The 23,280-nt window shown below is 41.9% G+C and overlaps 1 protein-coding gene across 5 annotated transcripts in view; it reads left to right on the forward strand.

Moving 5' to 3' along the window:
- The window catches only part of LOC147015691 (exportin-7-like), a 297,528-nt gene that overhangs the window by 150,741 nt on the left and 123,507 nt on the right, over window positions 1-23,280 (forward strand). For all 5 annotated transcript variants that reach the window (XR_015049793.1, XM_085848087.1, XM_085848088.1 and 2 more), the window contains 6 exons: window positions 11,038-11,111; window positions 11,688-11,768; window positions 14,957-15,020; window positions 15,113-15,221; window positions 15,962-16,068; window positions 17,549-17,637. Coding sequence is in view for 4 of the 5 variants with exons in the window: in XM_085848087.1 (XP_085704213.1) it covers window positions 11,038-11,111; window positions 11,688-11,768; window positions 14,957-15,020; window positions 15,113-15,221; window positions 15,962-16,068; window positions 17,549-17,637 (524 nt within the window). In the remaining variant the exon portion in view is untranslated. The remainder of the gene's footprint in view (window positions 1-11,037; window positions 11,112-11,687; window positions 11,769-14,956; window positions 15,021-15,112; window positions 15,222-15,961; window positions 16,069-17,548; window positions 17,638-23,280) is intronic.

Below are 23,280 nucleotides of genomic sequence, written 5' to 3' on the forward strand. Positions count from 1 at the left end.
ATCATGGTGCATGACTAATTTGTCTTGAACCAATTCGGAATTGTAACTGTCTGCTTGACATATAGAGAAGTTTTGTGGTTAATTTGAGTTGAGATTAAATGTGCTAAAACTGCTTTGTATTTGTTTGTGTACCTCTGCATGTAAAAATACAGCATCCAGACTGCACCTGCATGATCATTAGGCAGTCTTACTTGTGATACATCTATGAGTGGATGTTCTACCTCAGTTGAATAGCAAGAATTGCATTACTTTGCTGTGACTCGATGTACAAACAAGGCCAAAACTGTGATGGCGACAGATCTTCAAGGCCTCGAAAGCTGTCGTTCTATTATTTGTGTACATGGAATCGCCAGCTAAGTGCACGCTTTTGATTGACTCATAAGCTCAGGTGGAATATTGATTCAAAACTTGTACCTTTACAAAAGGCATTTAAATTGGTTGAGGAATCAGGTATCTTTGGCACCTTTGAGCCACGGTTTTTAATTCATATTATAAAGTGTTGTCTGTGATTAGTTTTTTTTTTTTTTTTCCTGCTATTAGATTCATGAATCTGATGTTCTTATTTTCAAACATAATCCACAATTTAGCTTTTCCACATATTTGTGGATCCCATACTTGTTATGCAGATATAGTGCCCACCCAATACTCAGGTTTACCTTGCCGTTTACGGTGCAGGTGTACCCTCGTATTCTACAGTTTCCTAAGGGGCAGATACGTTTGAGCATGCACATGAACCCCTTGAATGTGAACCTCAGTCAGAACGGCATTAATCATGGAGTATCACCACCTTAATGTCACCACAATTATCCACAGAACTTGGGATTTCTTCAAGCGGAGTTTTTACCGTCATCCGTGAACACTTGGGCTTTCCCAAGGCCTCAGCAAGATGTGTCCCCCGATGCGTCATCACTCGTGATCCACAGCAATGGCTGCAGTCTTCTCGAGACCTTGAACTGTTCAATGCAGAAGCAACCAACCATATTGTTCGTCTGTTAACTGGGGATGAAACATGGCTTTTACCGCTGGGTTCCTGAAACAAATCCATCCAATGGAATCTAAGGGATTGCTGACATCCAACTAATTGTGCACCGACTCCTCAGCTGGAAACAACAGTGCCTCAATCTTTTAGAATACCGATGGAATCCTTATTGACTGTCTCTCACAAACTACAGTTACAGATGAAAGTTATGCCAACCTCATGCAAAAATTGAGACAGGCTATGAAGGATAAACACCGAAGGATGTTGACCAAAGGTGTGCTGCTCCTCCAGTGGTACTGATGGTTGGACGGCCAACTGGAGCAAGTGCATTGAAAGTCAAGGGACACCATATATCAGAAAGAATACACAAAAATAATCTCGAGCACATGTTGGACCATTGTGAGTAGCTCATTCCTAGAACCAGTTGAATGCCTCTCGTCATTTATAAATTATGATAACCTGTAATCGAGAATGTTGTCACGATAAAACAAAAATTGAGGTTTTCATTTGTTTTTTTCGGGGGCAATTTGTAATTACTTTTTTAAAATCCGTTTTGTTTTCTACTTTTCTTTCACAAGAGTCATTTGACTGGAAGGGCTTTAATAACCCACCATGCATAGCACATCTTCCTCTCTGTGGTGCTAGAGCTCTTCTGCGTAATTCTATGCACGTCACTCACTGACCGGCGCTGGCGGAAGGCCGGGTGCAAAATGCTTCCAAAAGTAATATTTTCTTGCTCCAACTGGTCGTTTTTATTGAATATTTATGCTGCTGTGTGCAAGCAGTGATTTATGGCCACTTTCTGCAGGGAACTGATGTCAAAAATGAAAACATTCTCTTTTTAAAAGCTGATATTTACAATGCAAGTCCAACCTAACACCCTGACAGTGAATTTGAATTTGTCTCTGGGAATCTTTATCATTCTTCACCATCTTGAAAGCACTGTCTGCAATGTGCTGTCGGATGCGAAGATGGGCCTTGATTCAATATGTTTTCACATATTCTAAGTGTGTCAAAGCCTACCACTAGAATCAATTTGTGCTTGCCAATCTGTTTTTGCCTGGAGGAGGAAGTGGGGTTGGGGTGGTGGTGTGGGGGAGGGGGTAGAAAAGCTTATGGTAAAATACTTTCTTCTGGTAATCGGAAACTCCAGTACTGAGTACTTGCTATTGCGATGTACTTGATGAAAACTGCACATCCTGCTTTTGCTTATCCAGTAATACAATGCTCCTGAATGCGATGCTTTTTCTTTTGATGTAAGGATCTTATTATGTTTGTTGTATACTTGCGGGGGTGCCTGGTGCTGTTCTAATCCTGTTGCAATTTTGAAGGAATTAAATTTGGGTTTTTTTCAAATTTTCTTGAATGTCTTCTGGGTAATTTGAGGTATGCATAATAATTTGGGTAAATGTGAATTTGACCAGGATTCGATTACAAATCATATATGTTAGTTGGATCATTCCACGATGCTAATGCGTTGCCTCTAAATAGAAATAGGAGTTTTGACTGGGCCATGGTCCTGGCACACAATGACATCCTCACTCCCCCCCCCATCCCAACCCAATATTTTTGTGGGCCATCAAGTTTCCACATTTGAATGTCTGGAAGGGGACATCATTCCAACCATCCCTCATAGTTTCATTTGTGCAGTGAGGCATTTGCCAGAATACAGGTTGCCGTTTCCCCTGGAAAGCCAACCCCACTGATGAGAGGAGTCATCTGTACTCTCCATGAAGCTCGTAATCGGTGTTTCTGTCCTCGACTCGACTGCCAGAGCTCAACCAGTTGGCACAGCATGGGTCTGACTCTCAGGTCTCTTACCAACCATCCATATAAAACTTGGCGGAAGTAGGTCAATTTCATACCTGGTATCTGTGCCTCAAATATTCTTTTACTTTTGAAAGTTTGAGTCATGATAGATACTGCCCATGCTGAGGCTGATTGCCTTAATTCTGTTATTTTGGAAAAAGCTACGGTCTCTGATCCCTCTCATATCGTACCATCAAAGCTGTCTTACTGGATACTCCGTCCAGCATCCAAGCTTTTCACAAAAGCGAAGACTCTCCTCACTGTTTTTGACGCCGCCATTGCATTTGGACTTGACAGTGTCATTGTTTTAATGCCCAAGATTTGGACACCTGCTCTGTTAACTCTTTATCTGCTCTTTTCCACGTCAAGCTCTGAGTGCCTTCTTGCATAATGGAAAGTTGTCAATATTACCCCAATTCAGAAGAATGATACCAAAAGAGACATTCTTGACGAGGATCCAGTCAGCTTTAGCCTCATCATAAACAAAGAAACGGAATTGATCATTGTAGCAGACATGAAGAGTCATCTGTACTTTAACTCTTTGATTGCCAATCATCTATTTAGCTTCCATGCTGGACATCTTAACAGTGGACGGATGTCATTCTCAAAGAAGAGGTCATAGACATCTCATTGGACATATCCTGTGCATTCGGTTCTGTTTTGCACCCTTACTAAATTGTCTGAAAATAGTGTATCGGATGCTCTTCTGAACCTGATGCAAGATTTCCTGCATGCTTGCAAGCAGTGGTTTTTTTTGTTTTTTTTGGATGGGTTTCTCTCCAATCAAGGCCGACTACAAAATAGCATTGTATGCCATCACTTGTTCATGGTGTACATCAATTGCCAATCTTTGCCATTGGGAAATCTGTTGTATAACTTTGTAGACTACTCAAGTCTGTGCAGGATAGTTCCTCACCCCTCTACCAGGCATACTGCAGCAGAATCCTCTTTGCCAATCTTGTGAAAATAGGCAACTAGTTATCAATCTTAATAATGTCTTTTAATGGGAAAAAAAGACCCATACTCACTTTGTCCCTTCATAAGATAAGGCTGGCAAACCCTCTAATTTATTCTTGTTGTCAACCCCTCGACGTGCTTCAATCTGGAGTTCCTGGGTCTCCCCATCAGCTAAAACCTTTCTTGGACATATCATGTCTCCACACTGGCATCCAAAGCTTGCTGCAGCCTTGGAAATATTTCTAGACCAAGATCTTTGTCTGCTTCTCTCAGCTTATAACAGTGCAGAAGACCATCATGTAATGGAATATGGGCTCCACATTTGTGCTTCCAATCTTACCCCCTGACCCTATCAGCCCTTCAACATCACTCTCACCCCCTCCCCTGCCACCATCCCAACCCAAATCCCTTTAAGCTTGCTCGGTGTAAAGCCGGGTGTCATTGGTATCTAATGTTGAATTGGGGCCTGCATTTTTTTTTCTTACTGGCTCTATTCTGGTTTTGCCCTACCTCTCATCTCTCTGCCCTAACCTTCCAGGTCACACCCTTTTTCCTCTTGCCCTTTTCTCCTCGTCTAAGCTTCATGCTCATTATTTATTCCCCTTTTCTCTTGCATGTAAATTGTCTTGCATAGGTTGTTGTCTCTTGCTCTTCCCTCCAGAAGTTACTCTGCCACTCACCACCATCTCATAGTCTCTCCCATTTCTACATCTGAGCTTTACTGCACCTGCTGTCCCCTATTCACCTGCAACTCCTCTTCTTTTGCTGTGGCATATCCATACATTATTTTTCCGTTTCCCCTTACCTCTTAGTTTATTGACTTTTTACCCTCTGTTGTTTCAGGAGTGTTTCCACCTTTATGAAAAACGAGTAAATTGCAATATGGCAAATCTGGACTCTAAAGAAGATGTGATAGGATGTTCCAACCCATGTTCTGCAACATTGCCAATGTCAGCTGTGCTTACAGAACCATTGTCGTGCAGAAGAATAGCACCATTTAAAGAGACTAGGCCACTTCCATCCTATTTTGATTTAACTTTGTCTCAGAGTCGGTCACATTAGTACCCGACATGGATGGTTCGCTCTTCTTCATAAAAACATACGGAATACCTTGTACTGTATATCTCAAAATGTAAATACAATCTTAACCCACACCTGCAGAATCTTGAGTTTTGAATTCTGGTTGGAGAGATTTGTGGTGGTGCCACTCCATTGTTTCCCTTTTCTGTTCCGGAGTGTGATGGTCGATGCACATTAATTTTTCATCATCTGTCACAACTCGACCAAATTGTGCCGTCAACACAGTACCACTACCACATGACTCTCTTCACGTTTTATTTTGGTCAAATGTTCAGTTGCCATGGCATCCATCTTGCATTAACCTTTTGGAAGTTTAACTTTCTATGCAGATGTGACACATAAACTCTTTAGCTGGTAAAATTGAGATCCTCAATTCGATTTTTTTTTTTTACCCCATACATGCGAAGCTAAAACCAGGGTTCTGCAATTGGTTCACGTCTGTCTGTTTGTTTGTCTGTCTACAAATGTCAGTTTATGATCGAGCAACAACATACATTTTTTGTGTGTATTTTCTCGAGGCTCGTATAGGAGCTAACACAGAACATTTAACAAAGGGAGCAGCAGACGAGGAGGCGAGAGAGGGAAGCACAACAGTAGGGAACAGGGACATCAGGATATCCGTGGAAGAGAGAGGGATGGGGCATGGTACACTGGATAAATAAGATTGACACTCCAGAGACATTCAGGAAGGAAAACGGGGAATTTTAAGGAGGTGGGTTGACAGGGGTAGAAAAGATCATGGGTTTGGATGGGGGAAGATATGAGATGGTGGTGAACAGCTGTTTTAAAGGCATGGAGAGAAGAGTGGGATTGAAGAGAGTGTGGGAGTTTGTTCCAGAGGCAGGAAAAAAGAGAAATGAAAGAGTGAAGGTGAGCAGTGATTCTTGATTTTGGCAGTTTCACCAGAAGAGGATTGCTCACAGACCTTTAACAGCCTGCAGAAATATTAGTGGGACAGAGGAAGGGGTGCAAGGCTGGACAGGAATCGGTGGAATACAGAAAGACCACCGACCTGCCTGCCGTGAGAGACCCAAAGACTCGGCTTCATCGCGGGAGATACCAATGATCCTAAATGCCATGGTTTCCACAGCGTGAAGCCGAGAAAGTTCAGAGGCGGGAGCACCAGCCCAGAGGGGAGAACAGTTTTCCATCAGGCTGCGAGTGAAAGCTTTATTTGTGGTCAGGAGCTCAAGTGTGCCAAGAAGGATTTTGCACCATGGAGGATGCCCAGTCGGCGACTGGCTTTGGACGCCAACTTAGAAATGTGGCTTTCCTAGGAAAGATCATGGCAGATAGTTAGGCCTAAAAGCTTAAGTGACAGAACTTCTTCAAGAGGATTGTTGGGAACGTAGATGGGGGAAGTGGGGGGTTTGCAGACATTCCTTTCAGAGAGACATAGTGAGAGTGTGAGATTTGTCGGGATTGAAGTAGGTGTTCCAAGTGTTTGGCCAACTTGTGATTTTATGAGATTGAATAGGCTGCTGCCTGCCGATCTGAGGGATGAGAGATGGTACGGCAAAGGGTGGAGTCATCAGCAAAAATATAGAGAATTTTCCAGAGACTCGGAGAGATCATTGATGAATATAAGAAAAAAAATACGACCAAGAATACTGCCTTGTGGAACTCCAGCCTGGACAAGAAGAGGAGATGAGAGAATTCCATTGAGGTCTACGTGTTGACTACGCCAGGAGATCAAGTTCACAAGCAAAGAGTGGAGATGTCCTTGGATACCATAAGAAGAGAGTTTGGTGAGCAGGGCAGGGTGCCAGACCATATCGAAGGCACGCGATATGTCTCGGGAGATGGCTCTGATCTCTTGTCTGGCATTTAGGATTTCCATCCATTTTTGGGAAAGCAGAAGCAGCCTATCCAGGGTAGAGTGACCTGGTCTGAATCCAAATTTATTATCGGAAATCAAGCCATTGGAAAAGAGGAAAGATTTAATGTCGGAAGCGATGATGGATTCCATAACCTTGCTGATGATTGGGAGAAGGCTGATTGGTCTGTAGTTGAAGGGATCTGTTTTTACAACTTTTTTATGCGGAGCGGTAATGTTTGCTGATTTCCAAGCGGATGGCAGATGACCGTGAGTAAATGAGAGAGTGAATAGTACAGAGAGAGGGTGAGCCAGAGCAGCAGAGTATGTTTTTTACGACACGTGAGCTGATGCCGTCTGGACCGGTTGCAGAATCTGAGTCGAGGTTTGACAGCAAGCTCTCTACCTTGTTGGGGAAAAGGACACAGAGTCCAGGAACAGCTGGGTGCAACTGTGTAAGGTGTGTACAGAAAGCGATTGATTTGGGACACAGGATTTTGAAGCAAACACAGAGTTTAAGCATTCAGCCTTTTCTTGGTTAGTGTCAGCTGTGTGGCCATTTGAGGTAAGGGAGGGGGAACATACACCAGAAATAGACTTATCTCGATGCCATCAGGGTTTGCAGGAGGGAGACAGGTTTGAGAGTTCAGAACTGAGCTTAGAAAGATATTGTTTTCTGGCTCTCCTGAGGCGAGACATACACATGTCTGAGCTTTGTGGAAGGAACTGAGATTTTCTTCAGTCGGATATGCCTTCCATGAGGCGAAGGCAAGTTGTTTCAGAGCAACTGCCTCGCCACAAGCTTCAGTGTACCATGGGCGGGAGGAAGGGTAGGACAGCTGAAGATGAGATGGGATAAATCTGTGCATGATAAATTAATCACATGATAAAGAACATTAATCGGAAAACAAACCTTCCGCTGAACAGTATTTTCGTTCTGAAGTCATCCTGATCGTGCATGTGCACAGAGGAGTGAGATAATTGTTTTTATTCTGTCTGCCTGTCTGCCTGTCTGGCAGTCAACCAAAATTGAAAATCATTCCAAACAGGAAACTGACTTTTTCAGGATGTTATAAAGGACACAAACAACATGCATGAAGAACTCATGTAATGTATTAAATAAGGTAGTGTAAAAGAAGATGCATCAATGGTATTAAACTTTAGGATTTTATTTTTCTACGACCTTCAAAATCTTAATTTTATTTCAATTGAATTTGATACTTGAACCATTGTCTTTTTAGCACTTTTAGAGCCATTCCGTTGAGCAGTACTTGAACAAAATATTCCGGCATTTTACATCATCACGACCAATCAAATTTTCCGCCGGTAGACCCAACCAATGTCCTTCTTTCTCAAAACAGCTTGGGGTAAGGTGTTCTATGAACTCTAGTTTTGTTTTTTCTTCATTGAGGTCTCCAATCTTGCAGCAAGGTCATTCATTCTGTACACTTTCACCTCATTCTTTACAAGACCGTCACTCGCTAAATACAGATGTCTCTGACAGTATTCCATCACCATACTGTGTAGCCAATCTAAATGTAATTGCATCAGATTTTTTAGATATAGACAAAAACATTTTTTGAAGAAATTTAAAGTAAATATATAGCCTTTTAATTTGTTTGTGTTGATTGGACATTTGGTAATTGCTGTGCTGCGCTCTTCAGCTCAACTGCCACCATTTTGATTTTCAGTAAGTGCATTAATGCAGGAAACTCATGCGATTATGTCTGGGTAACCAATACTAAAGACATTCAGAAATAATATAATCTACATATTTTTACTCTGCTGTTTGCAAATTTAAGCTAAAAGTCAAATTTGAAGCACCCAATTGAAATCTAAGTTGAAGAATAATTGAAGCGAAGAGAAAGACCCTGTTCATTGTTGCAGCTCAGTTTCCAGAAGTGGTTGGTTTCTTGGAGCCGAGATGATTCACGTACTGTTGTGCTTTGGTGTCTTCTTTTGCCTGTATTTTGCTGGTAATAATATTTGTCCAGAGACATGCAGAAAGTAATTTGCACATATTGTTTGCTGTTTGCCTTAACCGCCGACGGTTATTATTACCCATGTGTATTGCTGTATTCTTATTGTGCATGGATTTTGCCATCTGACTCATGCGTACCTTGCGTTTGCACAGCCTGTACCGACCGAAATGAGGCCTTTGGGGTGTGATGCGTCACTTCAGCTCGGGTCAGAGGGTGCAGGACTTTAGTCCATCGTTTATTTGTAACATCCCCCACCCCATAACCCCACCCTACCCCACCCACGCATCACCATTGTTTGTTGGCGATTCCTGGAAATTGTTAATGTGAAGGTTGAAAAGCACAATTCCATTATCATTCTTCGGTCAGTGACCGAATGACTTGATTTATTGTGCTTGCCATTTTCATCGAAATTTTGATCAACCAAATTCATTATAATTTTGTTGTTCAACGCTTGAAGTGTTAATGTTGCTTTTGACCTGCAGCCATGAATTACAAACAAGTTCTGCTTTTGTTTTGATGAGATCGACTCTGTGGTGAAATCAACGGTTTTTGTGTCGATGCATTGTGCAATATTAAAAGCAAGTCTTCGTCTTTTTGATTCACACCAATTGTGCCCAATGGGATTAAATAGCGATGGCCTACAGTGCCCTTGCGTTAACGCCGCCGTCCTTTTATGAAAATATCAAAATGAGGATTCATCCATCTGCTGATAAATGTTATTTTGGTTAGTAAATAAGTAATTGTGTATTATTATGCGTATTTGTCTCGCGTTATGGGATGCGTGCGAGGGCGGGATGCGTGCAAAGGTGCGGTGCGCTGTCCTTTACGGCCGTTGATTGGAAAGCACGTAGTCCCATCTCTCCTGCTTTGATTAAATCCTGTCCTGTGTACTGTATCTTTATTCCATTCACTTTTTCTCTCGAGGTTTTCCTGACCCCGGGCTGCAGAGGCATTATTGGATTTACAGAGATTAATTACAGCGGTTCAGTTGGATGAATATTATGGCAATTAATCATGTTTGAATGCTCCAAAGGAGCTGCCTGCAATGTCCTAGTTCATTTACAAGTGACACATCTTGGAAATTGTGGAGGAGGCAGAAGAACAAACCACTGAAGTTCTTCAAAATGGGCTTTGCAACTTCACTCGTAATCTTCGGCAGTATGTCTTTGCTCGTTTTATTTTCCACCCGTTTTAAATAATACCTTCTCATTTTCATTTGAATTTTGTTTATGATTTTATATTTGACGGTGCTTGGTAAAGGCACTTATTTACATGGTGAGATCACATTGTTGGGAAGTCATTTTCTGGATAAATTGCATATTGTGGTGAAGGGAAGGGCCAGATGACGCTCACTGGGGAAGGTGAGAGACAGGATGTCATCCGGATATCCGAGACATGTAAAGGGTTTGCAAGTCTGTGAAGTATCTCTTGGTATTATATAGGCTGGGCAGTATGGAAAAGAGATTGGGGGAGAGAGAGGGGTGGAGTGACTAACTTGAACTGTGAATGTTTGTATTACAATCTTTATTCCACGTTCCTGTCTCTCCTGTTCCTTTCAATGAATTTTCCATCCTCCATCCTCCATCCTCCATCCTCCCTTCCTTCCCTCCTCCCTCCCCCCCTTATATTTTCTACTTATGACGTTTTTCCCCTTCCCTGTTAAGATGGGCCTGTTAGTGTTCCCATCTGAGCATCTGCCTGTTGCAGGGAACCCAGGTTAAAATCCCATACAACCATATGCTTTTCCATTGTCTACTAAATTCACATAAGAGTACACTAATGTCTACCAATGTCTCTGTTCCTTATGTGGTCCATTTATAAGGTCCTCCATTAACCCTTCTTGGATCAATGTCAAAAAAGAATAAGGTTTTCAGCCAAACCTGTGTAAAATAGCTTCAGTATGAAAACTAGCGGGCATTCTTGCCCTCTGGGCAGGAGTCCCATTCTCGGCCCACCTTCGGTAGGCAATGTGCTGCCTCACTGTCTTGGAAATGCACTTTATAATTTTTGTCATTTTTGAAAGAAATTTGATCGTACCATGTCATACTCCATATCCATCAGAAGATAAAAGAAAATGATTTGTAATATGGGCTTCCGCCAAAGATGGCGCTATTTCTACTGCACGTCAATTTTGGAGTTTCTGTGACATCCACGGTGCTCCGTTGTAGTAAGATGTATTTCCTTTAAAACAGACCATTCACCCCTCCCCCTCCTCTCTTCCCTTACCAACAAACTCAAAAGTTTACACTGTTTGTTACTTCTTTTTCTTCTCATGAAATCGCTACTTTAATCATTGCATCTCAGAAATGGTGTTTTTCAGTTTTAACCTTCCATGCCTTTGGCCTTTTGGATTCTTTATTCAAGAGGATGTGACTATCACCTGAGCATATATGCTGTACCTGTCCATTTCTCAGGTGTACAGGCGGCTTTCGGAAGTACTGGGCCTCACCGACGAAACGATGGTGCTGAGCATTTTCATCGGAAAAATGTAAGTGATATATATATATATATATATATATATATATATATATATATATATATATATATATATATATATATATATATATATATATTTATTTATTTTTATCCTCAGTTTATTCCCAAAACGTTTAGATGGTCACTTATGTGACAATTTTTGTCTAATTACCGCATTTCCATACTATAGCTTATGTATGAGCTGCATTTTACTTTCAGAAAATGTTATACCCACTCCTGCCCCATGTCCTTCCAACCCCCCTCCTTCCCACACAATATTTAGTTATTTCCACCCTCCTTTCACTTTTTTCTCATTCCTTACATTTCCTTCTTTTTCCCTTCTTCCTCTTCCCTTGGAATTTTTTCTCTCGATTCACTGCTTTTATCGCACAGTGTCAGTGACAGCGTATTTTTTTGGAGGAGTTTTTTTCAACTTTGTGTAGAAGTTTTCTGTATATGTGTCCCAGTATGTCATTGTTTGCATGATATAAAATAAATGGCTGTTGGTAAGTTCTTGTTTTAACGGTCATTTTTGGAGACCTTGCTTTTGCAGCTGTTGCTTCTCTCCACCCCCTCTCCCCCACTCCAGAATAACGAATCTCAAATATTGGGGCAGGAGCGAACCAATTTTGGCCAAAACCCTCAATCTCCTCAATGACCTCTCTGTGGGATATCCTTTTCTGTGTACTTGCACTTATTCAAGCCATTATGTTTTGATTGGTGTAATGTAATAGTTTAAACTTTTTTCTTTTTTATAATTGGTATAGTTTTTGCGTCATTATCTTGAGTCTTATTGGTTGGATCTTGTCGACATCACTTGTGATCTTTTCTACAGCATCTTGAGTGGTATCCTGATGTACAGGTATCTTGAGTCTGCAGCACAAACACAGCAGTCTTATTCGTTGTAATCTCTGTTTGCGAGTTTTCAGAAGGTGGAACAGAGTCCTTCTTAGATTCGTATCTGCTTCCATTTCAATAAAGGATCATGTTTCAAGGACCAAGTTGGTCCATGAAAGGTTCTCACTTTCCTTTCATCCCCAATGCTTCATACACAGAATATGCTTTGCATTAGAGGAAATGGAGGATGCTTCACCTTGATGCTCCGGTTACCCTCTTTCTATTCGTCTGGATCCTCGTCGTCTGTTTTTGGCAAGTGGCACCTCTTCAGCTTTTTGCTTCGGTGCAGAGCTCTGTCTCTTAGTGAAGTTGATATTCTTTCTCATGGGAGAAGGGGCAGTCTGTTTTTTTTCTTTCCAGAACATATTCCGGCTACTCGGTAGGCCGCACAGACCAAGGTCTCAGTCTAGGATGGACATACATGAAGTGCAAGTTTCATGTTTGGGTCACCACCTTCGAGAAGCACGATATGGCATGAGAAATTGCCATCAATGGTGTATTTCACAAGGAGTGTCACAAACGAGATGATCTTGAAAACGATACTTGTTCAGAATTGACTTTGGCAATGGTCATTGTCAACCCCCTTGAGAATGGCCGTTACAGATGTTGTCAAGGAACTTCAAATACAGGATCTTTGTTTGAACTACCCTGCACATTTGTTTTCAAAGCAGCTAATTTGAAAGGCACATACCTGCTGTGTGGTGGCCTTGTTTAACCAGCAGAAATCACGGAACTCTGCAGTGCAAGTAAGAGTGAAATAGGTGGGCTGTCGTGGCAAATTAAAATCATACCTGTGCTGTACTGTAAGTAGACCACAATCCTTACCTTCTGTCCCATGATTATATCAACAGCAATGTGTTGGTTGTCTCAATGAGAAGTGAATGAACTTTTTCCAAAGCAATTCTCTTGCTTGACATGCCAGGAAAGGTTGTATTTGCAGTTAGAAGAGATGGAAGGTATGCCTTCTTTAAGTACATGTTTGATGATGAGAGACGTGTCAGGTTTGTGTGTGCAGGATGTGTAGGTTGGTGGGTGGTGCATTCATGGTAAGTGTTGTCTGAGGCTGCCGTTACATTTACTTCATGCATTTTATTGATTAAAGCTTGCAAATAAGAGAGTTTGCTCGTGATTGTTGTTAATGAGGGTGGAAATGGAAGGGTGTGTTTGTGGGGGGGGGGGGGGAGGGGGCAAGTAAAACTAAAACGTGATGATGAAACTCATAAATATCCCTGGGGAGAAATTCTATACTTTTTCTTTCTCTTTTATGCGGGTCTTGCATTTTGGAACACCTAACTTTTATATCTAAACGAAGTTACGAATAATGTTTGACTTTATAGAATGTTGTGTACCTTTGAGTCTACACAAATTTGCTCTTCTCACAATGGTAGAGTGTCGGAGGAATATATATTCGAACCACTCATGTTTATAGGCTTGATGCACTATTCTGCATCCTCGGATAAGGTGGTTTATGCTTTTAATGCTATGAGTTGTTTGTTCCATCGAGATGACCACACCTCATACTCCCCTCTTAAAGGACTTCACAAGACCGGCTTTGGCACAGTTTGTCTATTCTTCCATCTAAAAGCAGCAACACATGATCCAATACATACATATTGCAATGTATGAGCTATAAACCTGTGATCGCTGTATCACATGGGAATGATGTGCACAAGCATCCTATATTCTTGTTTCAGAATGAAAAAAAGAGCTCTTGATTTTTTTTTTTTTTTAACAGACTCTTATTTCCCTCCACCACCGAAGGTGGACAGAGGTTACATTTTCACCCCTGTCTGTCCATCTCTCTGTTTGTCTGTGAGCAAGGTATCTCAAAAAGTTATTGATGGATTCGGAAGAAACTTGGTAGACAGGTTGGATGTGTGACTAGGACAAATTTATCAAACTTTGGTGAAGATCCGAATCTGTATACTGCAGACAAGTGATTCTTCACCGAACGTAGTTGTTCCTTTTCAAATATATTCCCATAGCAGCAATTTGCAGTGATTCAGAGGATCTTTGTAAACCCGATCACCTCACCCGCAGGTGCCAGCAAAAAATTCCAGGACAAATCGTACAGGTGCAATGGTTGATGGGACAGGTAAAATCTAAAACTTACCTGTCACATCGACAGGTTGGAATTCTTATTTTTTAATGTTGAGTCCTTATCTGACCAATTTATTTTTCAATGAATCTGCTTCTTGTGCCACAACAATTGGATTTTTTTCTTTTCTTTGTACAATGGACTGGTTCCTAAACGAACTGCAATGGTGCATTATCTCATCCACACAGGGCTGTTTGAAGTTGTAACATTTCGCATTATCCTTTTAACAATTACAGGATGTGTCACAACAACTCGTCTTTACTCATTAAATCACACCTGTTGTTAGGTATCAACTACACATGTTTATTATGAGCTGTTTGTTCATTAGGTTTGTAGTTATGCCTTGTGCAATTTGTCTTAATTTGTTGATGTTCCTATTTTGCTTTGTCAAAGCACTTTTGTAACATAAGCTTAGATGAGGCCTTACTTTTGCTTCTGGCACCTGCTGCAGTGGCAGCAGAAGCTTCCCCCCCCCCCCCCCACACTCCCTTTCTTACTGAGCAATATCTGCAAATGTGGAACGTGGTACCTCGCAATGATCCATCGAACAAACAAGTCAAATATTTTTCCAGATACATAACCATATTTTGGTGATATCTAATTTTTCATGGTTGTACTTTACTGTTTACCTACCCTTATCTTTGAGATTGTCGAAAGGTACACTTGTGAATTTTGCAAACGTATCAGTGTTTGAGCTGTTGTTTTTGATTTTCGAAAGTACTGATGGCGGCGATAAACTAAATGTGCATCACCGTCATGGTGAATTGCTTTTGTCATGTGATCCAAATGTATCATCAAAATATTTGCTCGAGAAAGCTTTGTTTGCTTCAGCGGGCTGCGATGCTTTCCTTAACAGCCTGTACTTATAGCAGTGTGCGCAAGCTGGTCAAGTTGAGAGCAGTGCAGTTCATGCTCAACAACCGCACGGTGAGAGCTGTTTGTCACGGAAAACACTTTCGGCCACCATCCTTCACAATTCTTCCCACCTGACAGTCAATGCATGTTCCGTGAGCGTGCAGAGTGAGCGCTTCCCATTCCTCGGCATCAACAGCCAGTCGAGTCTGGGAGACATGCGGTGCCGTACAACGTTCTACACGGCGCTTGGACGCTTGCTCGTCGTTGATTTGGGTACAAATCAGGCCATGTCTGTTGAAGCGTGCATTAACACATGCCAGGACTTTGTTCTGACAAAAAGGCATTCAACAAATTATTTGAGATGTATGAGCCTGGGATGAGCCAGCAATTGGAGGGTGGAAGTTTAATGAGGGGGGTGATGAGCATTTTCAAGTTAATCTCAATGTTAGCTCTGTTCTACATTTCCTCAATCTACTTGCAAGGTAGTTAAGCTCTTTCATGACATTTATATTCTGTCACATGGTGGTGAAGCACTTACATGAACACATGAGTGGCAGACCTGTGGTCTTATACCCTTATAAGGAAACATATTCTTCCACAAACACTAAGTCGGCATATCCACAAGCACATCCTTTGCATATCGAGTATCACGGTGTACTCTCACCTTGAGAGATCTCCGAGGTCCCACTTTTTAACTTTGTACACGCCGCCGGCACCTCACACGGCATGAATGGTAAATGCACTCTTCAAACAAACCTCCAGGAGAGCAAGGTTTCTAAACCTATGCAGCATCTGGGAGAGAAACATTTCACGAGTTCAATTCTTCTTTTCTTTTGCACTTTTTATTTTTCTCTAATGGCGTCATGCAAATAAAAAATGTTTCTTATTTTGGTTGTTGTGCGCTCAAAGACATCCAGGTTTACTGTGAATTTTGTTGAAAGTTAAAAAAATTCTTGTTTTTACTTGCTCATTTGCATGCATGACTTCCTGAGTATTCTGTCAACTTCCATCAGGTGAGGACGAGGACCAGTTTGAGCAATTCATGATGCCACTTACTGCATCCTTTGAAGGAATCCTCCAGATGTTCAGTTCCAACAATTTTAACCAAGAGGAAGCAAAGGTGGGTTTAGCTCTTCTGATGGACTCCATGCTTGTGACCAAGCACCCCTTTCTTTTTTTGGCCATTTAATGCAGTTTACCCAAATTTATTTTCGATTTCCCCCCCCCCCCAAAGTATAACAGATCAAAGTCGTTTTCTGAGAACGAGTTGGAAAGGTCTGACAAAAGCACCTTTGGATTGGCACACAAAATTGGCTGATGGATTCTCTTGGATTGCTCGGCCAAAGGCCTCCAGACACACACTGCCTTTGCAGGACACTCTTTCCATCTAACGATAGTAAATGGGTCGTAGGAAATGGCTTCAAGCAGTTTACTTTAATATACCTTTGTGCGTCTGCGACCACGGCACCTCGGTAATCGCGCCTGCCAAATGACTGGCAGCTCCGTTTGTTTAGCGTCTGTTCACGCGCCGCCTGCAGTCCTGGGCGCTCGCCTCCTGCTGCCGTGGCCTGAATAATTTATTAGAAATTTATTTGCTGCTCTTTTCCTTTTTAGCTGCAGTTAATAAAAGCGCATGTAATTTTGCATCCTTAGCCTTGCAGGCTTGTCTTCCCACGTCTTCGCAACACCGGTGTGATTAATTACCCAGTCGGCCTTTCACCTGCCAAGCTGGCACGATTTCCTTCTTTTTTTTCTCCTCTACTGAATTTCAGCAGCCAGCCTCAAAAAGACCAGCCTTACTCACCTCGGAAGATCTGGCCAACTGTGGAGTATGTGTGCTTGAGAGCCAACCGAGAAAAGCATTTTATTTTGCAGTAATACGCAATCGATCATCCGTTTTAACAATGGACATTTTGGTTTTATTTGTTTAATGAGCGGACATGGTGCGTCGGCAATTCAAAACGTTTTTAAACTTATTTACGACACAAAATGAATTTTATCTCTTCACTACATCTTGTCTTTTTATCTCTGTTTCCCTCTATTCAAGCAAGATTGTAAGGCCATTGACGTTTGCAGCAGAATGACGACGCAAACCTGCTTTGTGTAATCAATGTACTGTAAGCATTTGAATCATCATTGTTATCAAATATTCACCTAGCTTTACCCATCCTCGAGCTGTGCACATAATTAATTAATGCACACGCTGGAAACAGGGCTTTATAAAAGGTGGCAATGTCCCACTTTTCCGACCACTGACTCTTGATCACTTTCCTTGTTCACTCTCACAGGCCTGAAAGAACTTGCATTTACATGTGTTGCTATCCCTATTTATTCTTGACTATTCATGCCTTGAATAGGAAACGTGTATTTTTCTATGTTCGGTAGAGGTATACAGATATCCTTGGTGTGTCGTGTTTTTGCCATTTTCCTTCAGAGCTCTGCCAAAAGGAGGTTTGGCTAATACTTTCGGCATAGATTTTGGCTAAATTCCTGGCCTGTGAACACAGCCGAGCTGCCTTCCCATTCGTAATTTATTATTTGTCTTGCATCGTTGACACCAAATGGTCTTTTGCAAACATGTTTGTTTGGCACTTTTGCAGAGGACCCTGGTGGGTTTATCTCGTGATCTCCGTGGAATCGCCTTTGCTTTCAACACCAAGACCAGTTACATGATGCTGTTTGATTGGCTGTATCCTTTACACTGTTGTTCTTCTCATAATCTACCAAGGATTTGCGAAAAAAATGTTTGTTTGCAATACCACGTGAGGTTTTTTGTTTCTTGCAGCAATTTTTTTTAGATTTGGTAAGGGGTGGATGTGGCAGGGATTACACAAGGATACATGTAAGGAACTTTGCCTTAAGAGGAGGCCATTTGGCCGATCATGCCGATACTGCACCAACCCCAGTATCCATCACCCATCCACACATATTCTACCTACAAGTCCTCCCAATATCCCCAAATGGTCAGATCCCTCTATCTCCATTGCATCCAGGTACCTATCTAATTCCCATTTAAACCTATCCACTCCCTCCACTGACACTACCTTTCAATGCATATTTACCACTCTCTGACTGAATGACCTTCTGCCTTAAAATTGTCCTAACTCTCATCTTCTTTACCCACAAGCTATGGCCCCTGGTCCCAACACTGTCCATTGTGCTGAAAGACTCCACTTCCTCTATCTGGTCCACACCCTTCATTCTCTTAAACATCTCAATCCAATCCCCTCGTAATCACCTTCTTTCTAATGTATAAAGTCCTGTCTCCTTCAAACTTTCCTCATAGCTTAGTCTGACTAGCCCTGGAATTAATCTGGTCACTCTTCGCTATACCCTCTCTATGGCAGCTATGTCCTTCCTCAGATGCGGTGAACAAAATTGAACACCATATTCTGCATTCGGCCTCACTAAATTCCTGTTCAGTGTTAACACGACCTCTTTTGATTTATAATTTATCTCCCAACAAATACAAGCAAAAACCCTGTTAACTTTACTTAAAGCTGTCTAGCACTGTTTGATGATGCCGCTTACTGCTTGACGATGATGCCTCCTGTGTGATGGTCGACTCCAAGCCTGCCACTTGCATCATGTAATCTCCATTTTCATTTTTCTTACCCAAGCATAACACCTTACATTTCTCATGTTGCTGCATCTGCCAATCTTTTGCATTTTGCTCAATCTGTTAATATACCTCCACTTTCTTAAATCTATTCACCCCCCATCTCTGCTACCTACCTCACCTCCAAGCATTGTATTATCTGAAAATTTACAAAGCTAACTCTTAATACCACTGTCTAAATCATTGATGTAAATTATGAATAATAATGGTCCTAGTACTGATCCCTGAGGTACCCCACTACTTGCATCCTCCCAGCCAGACATCCTTACAACCTCCCACTCACAGCCACTCTTTGCTTCCTATCACTAATCCAGTTTCCAATCCAGTTGGCTACCGAACCACTCCACTAGCCCTCACCTAAGCTACCAACCTTCTGAAAGTGGAAATCAAGATACACTGCATCCACTACACTTCCCTTATCCACCCAGTAATAAACTACTTCATCGAACTGAAGGTTGCTTGTCAAATTTCAGCAAAATTGCCAAAACTGTTTCCGTTTTTGCTTTGTGTGCATTTTTGTTTGCTGTTATGGCACAGCACAACGGCAGGTGGCGATAAAGTTAATTTGAACAATAAAAATCGTATTACTGTCGACGCATGCTCCACTTTGGTCAATTAAGACAAAGGCGATGTCGAGTTTAATAGAAGTACATTTCAAAGGGACAAGTAAGATCTAAAACTCCTCTTTATCAACAACTTATCCTTCCGGAATGACGTTGAGATGGATTAAATTGAAGTTTAAACGTGATTTGGAGCACACCTGAGTCCCATTGGGAGTCTGAAGGTTAATTTGTCAGCAAGTATTGAACCTGTGGAAGTGCATTAATGTAAAATGTAAAATACTTGTTTTGTCTTTGTGTGCGAGTTACTGTATTTATAATATCAGTTGTTTTATATTATTATAATAATTATTATATTACAATACGAGCATTATATAATCTTAGAATTTACTGGTAATCATAAATTATAAGAATATAACATTCCTTACAAAGAACTTCAACGCAAGAGCAGACCATTTGGCCCATCAAGCCTGTGCAGTGGTTGCCAACATATTGTTGCGGGCCGGGGGTCGGTGGCAAGAACGACCGTTAGGTGGGAAAAATTACACCGTCTCCCACCAGACTCCCCGGAATTGTAGGCCGTCGCTCCGGATAATTCCGTGAGCCGCGGGTCGCAGAACCGACCGTGGTAGCCAATATCTCGATCGCGTGGCGTAGGGTTATTTGTCTGGAGCCAAAGTACCTAAGTATCCACACAATCTCGTCTACCAGGGATCCATGCCCTCGGAACGCCTGGTCGAACCGGATTTACTCTACTGGCAGCGGTAAGTTCATACTACCGACTACTGCTTTGCCACCTACCTTTCTGGCTTGTTGCAGTTGAGCGGGGACTGCCCAGGACGTCCCGGCTATGATAGACTGATTACCGGGGATGAAACCCCGCTTATACTCAGAGCCGGACCATGCTGGACCAATGTAAGAAGGGACAGAAACAGACTGGGAACATTTCTAATAAAGGTTTATTAACAGTAAAAAGACACAGGCAAGACTTAACGCGAATATGCAGGGAATATTTACAAGGATTCAAGCACTTACACAGTTCTACTTAAAGACAGGCCCACACGGAGACACACCCACAAAAAGAAAAGAAACCCAGGGTTCTTTATTGGACCCTCCAGCTGATGAGAGAGACGAGCTGAGGGTCAGAGTCCGGATGGGTACCTGGCCATCGGAGAAAGGGGGTACTCCATGCTGCGGCACCTGCCAATGGTCGTCGGCCTGGTCCCAGTCACACGTGGGGGATTCTTGGTTCGTGGTGGAGCTCGGGTGGTGAATAGTCGGGGTCAACAGAACTCCTCTCAACAGTCACCGCGAACCAACTCGGCCGCTCCTCCCAGCCACCGTGAACCAACTCGGCCGCTCCTCTCAGCCACCGTGAACTAACTCGGCCGCTCCTCTCAGCCACCGTGAAAACTCTCTCGTAACCACACAAGAACTCTCTTGCAACCCACCAACACGACGGAACCCCCTCAGAACTTTCAACACTCCTCTCTACAGAACTCTCCACTGAGGATGGTGTCGTAACTTTTTATGGACCTCCCTCAGCGGGGAGGGGCCTTGGTGAAACTGACGTCACTGTTCGCCCCGATTGGACAGGGCTTCCATGGGTCCGCCCTTTCTGGGCGGGGTTTCGGCCATACTGGGAAGCCCGCCCACTCCACACGTGTTCGAGAAAGGTGGTGGTGATGAAACTGCCTCGAACATCCTCGAGATTCCGCCTCAGAGGGATGTACCTCAATAGGCTTTCGTGTTTGGTGAGCGAAGCGCTTGCTTATGCTTATGCTTATTGCTTATCCTTTTTATATGTTGAGCGTCAAGCACGGAAGCAACAAGTATTGTTTTAAAATTTTTGGTGTGACTCGGCCAGGGTCGGGTTTGAACCGCCGACCTCCCAGACTCGGGGTTAACGGACGCTGTGACCATTATACCAGAGTCTGGGTTTTTTGAACTCCATATATTTTATTTACTCTAATAATCTTGAATGTGTGAGCTTTTTATTTTCATTTTTAACTGTTATTGTTTCCTCTTTTGTTTTTATTTCATTGTTTGATTAGCTCACCTGGAACATAGCTCCAGATAAGCTTATGAGATGGCACGTCGCCTGTCCGTCCGTCCACAAATACTTTCAACTTCTTCTCTGAAACTACACATACGATTTCAATGAAACTTACCACAACATTCATCACTGTGTATGTACCAAAGTTTGTTCATGGCATTAAAAAAATCGGTCCCTAACGGGGGTGTACAGGGGTTGCCTCCCAAAATAGGTAGCTTTCTTCTCAGAAACTACACATGCAATTCTGATGAAATGTGACCACAGCCTTCATCACCCGTGATGTACAAAAAAAAATTATGACATTAAAGAGATTATACGTGGGGGTTGCCCCCCCCCCCCCAAAAAATATATTTGCTTTCTTCTCTGAAACCACACACACAGTTTCGAAGAATCTTGACCACAACCTTTATCACCCATGATGTACCAAAGTTTGTTCATGCCATTGAAAAAATATCCATAGGTATTTACTTTCTTCTCCATTATATATTTTGTGGGTTATACATGCCTACCATTGGTTCCCTGGTTCTCTTATCCAGTCACTGCCAGGTGAGCGCCCAGGGGTATTGCCCCTTTGTTTGTTTTTTTGCTGCTGTGTTTTTTATTTCATGAGTGAGCTGGAGGCATTGATATGCAGACTATTCTCCTGGGCCTATCTTCCAGATGTCTCACTTTGAGGATCCATGTATTACGTGTTGTTCTCTTTAACTGTCATCTCTTCACTTGTTTTGGGTCTTTCGATCAATGGTTTTATCCAGAATCTCTACTTCAAATAAATTTGTGAAAAATTGCCTAACTTTTAACTTCTGCCATCATTTTGTGCCATATTTTTTGAGCAATTGTCAATTTTTGTGGTGGATACTTCTATTTGTTCAGCTTTCTCTTAAAACTATATTTTCCTTTCTTTACTTTGGAAAGGATCTTGAGAGAAGCTGAAATATATGGTTTGTGAGGTGATCAAATTGCATAAGGGGAATTTATTGAAGATAAAGATCTGTTTTTATTTTGGGGGACAGATCACAAATGTGCTCGTGTACATGCATGTGTTTTTGAACCAACCAATGCTTTCTCTTCTTTCGTAATTTAACACTTTAATATCCGGCATAATTTTTGCTCATTTTTCATACCCGTAATTATTTTTCTTTCCAATGAGAAGTTATCGGCATAGCATTTATCTGTTGCTGACATATGATGGAGTACCAAGTTACAAAACCTCAGCGATAGCTTTGTGCCCAGTGTTGACAGAGCCTGTTCCTAATTGCGTCTTGATGCCCTTATGCCTCTGTTCATTACTTTCATATTGTGATTGTTCACTTTTTTCTCTGTCTTCATAAAATCAATCTTTGACCTTCTTGATACACTGATGTTGAGATGAGTAAACATTTGCTGATGTAGCTTTGGCACTTTGTATTTTCGTTGAAAAACCCAAAACGGTTTTTATAGTTATACCAAATTATAGTTATATAATTATATAGGCGATTATATAGGCGATAATATAATTATAGTTATATAGGCGAAGTTATACCAAATACTATAAAATGATGCGTGCTGCTTCCTTGCTTGACACGTATTTAAAAAGGCTGGAGCATAGACAAACAGCCATAGCTTGGCAACCATTGAACAGGTTTGATGGACCTAATTGCCTCCTCCTGCATTAAGGTTCCTTGTAAGGAGAACTCCTTTTGTTATTTTCCCCATGCTTTTTTTGAAAAAATTCTGTCTATCTGTCCGTCTGCTGTCACACTATCTCAACCTCACCAGTTAAGCACCAATTAGCCAAACTTGGTAGTTATATTCATCACATGACAAGAAGGTAAAGAGCAATCGTTTTCATCCCTGCCCCCGAGGGTGGGGTCAAAAGGTCAAACACCCAAAAAATACAATTACAGGCACATTTTGAAATTTTTTTTTTTAATGAAACTTTGTATATATTGCAATCAGTATTGGAGGGTGCATAAAATATGTAACTTTTCTAGATTTCCTCCCCGGTTCATGCCCCAGGATGTGCAGACTTAAGGTGGCAGGGGTCCAAACGGGGAAAAAAATTTGAACTCCAAATTAGATATTGGTTTATTCCTGGTGGAACTTTTTGCCATCTTT

This window comes from Eptatretus burgeri, chromosome 12 (assembly GCF_056783735.1).
Source record: "Eptatretus burgeri isolate ZD-2024b chromosome 12, Ebu_testis_v1, whole genome shotgun sequence".
Taxonomy (NCBI): domain Eukaryota; kingdom Metazoa; phylum Chordata; class Myxini; order Myxiniformes; family Myxinidae; genus Eptatretus; species Eptatretus burgeri.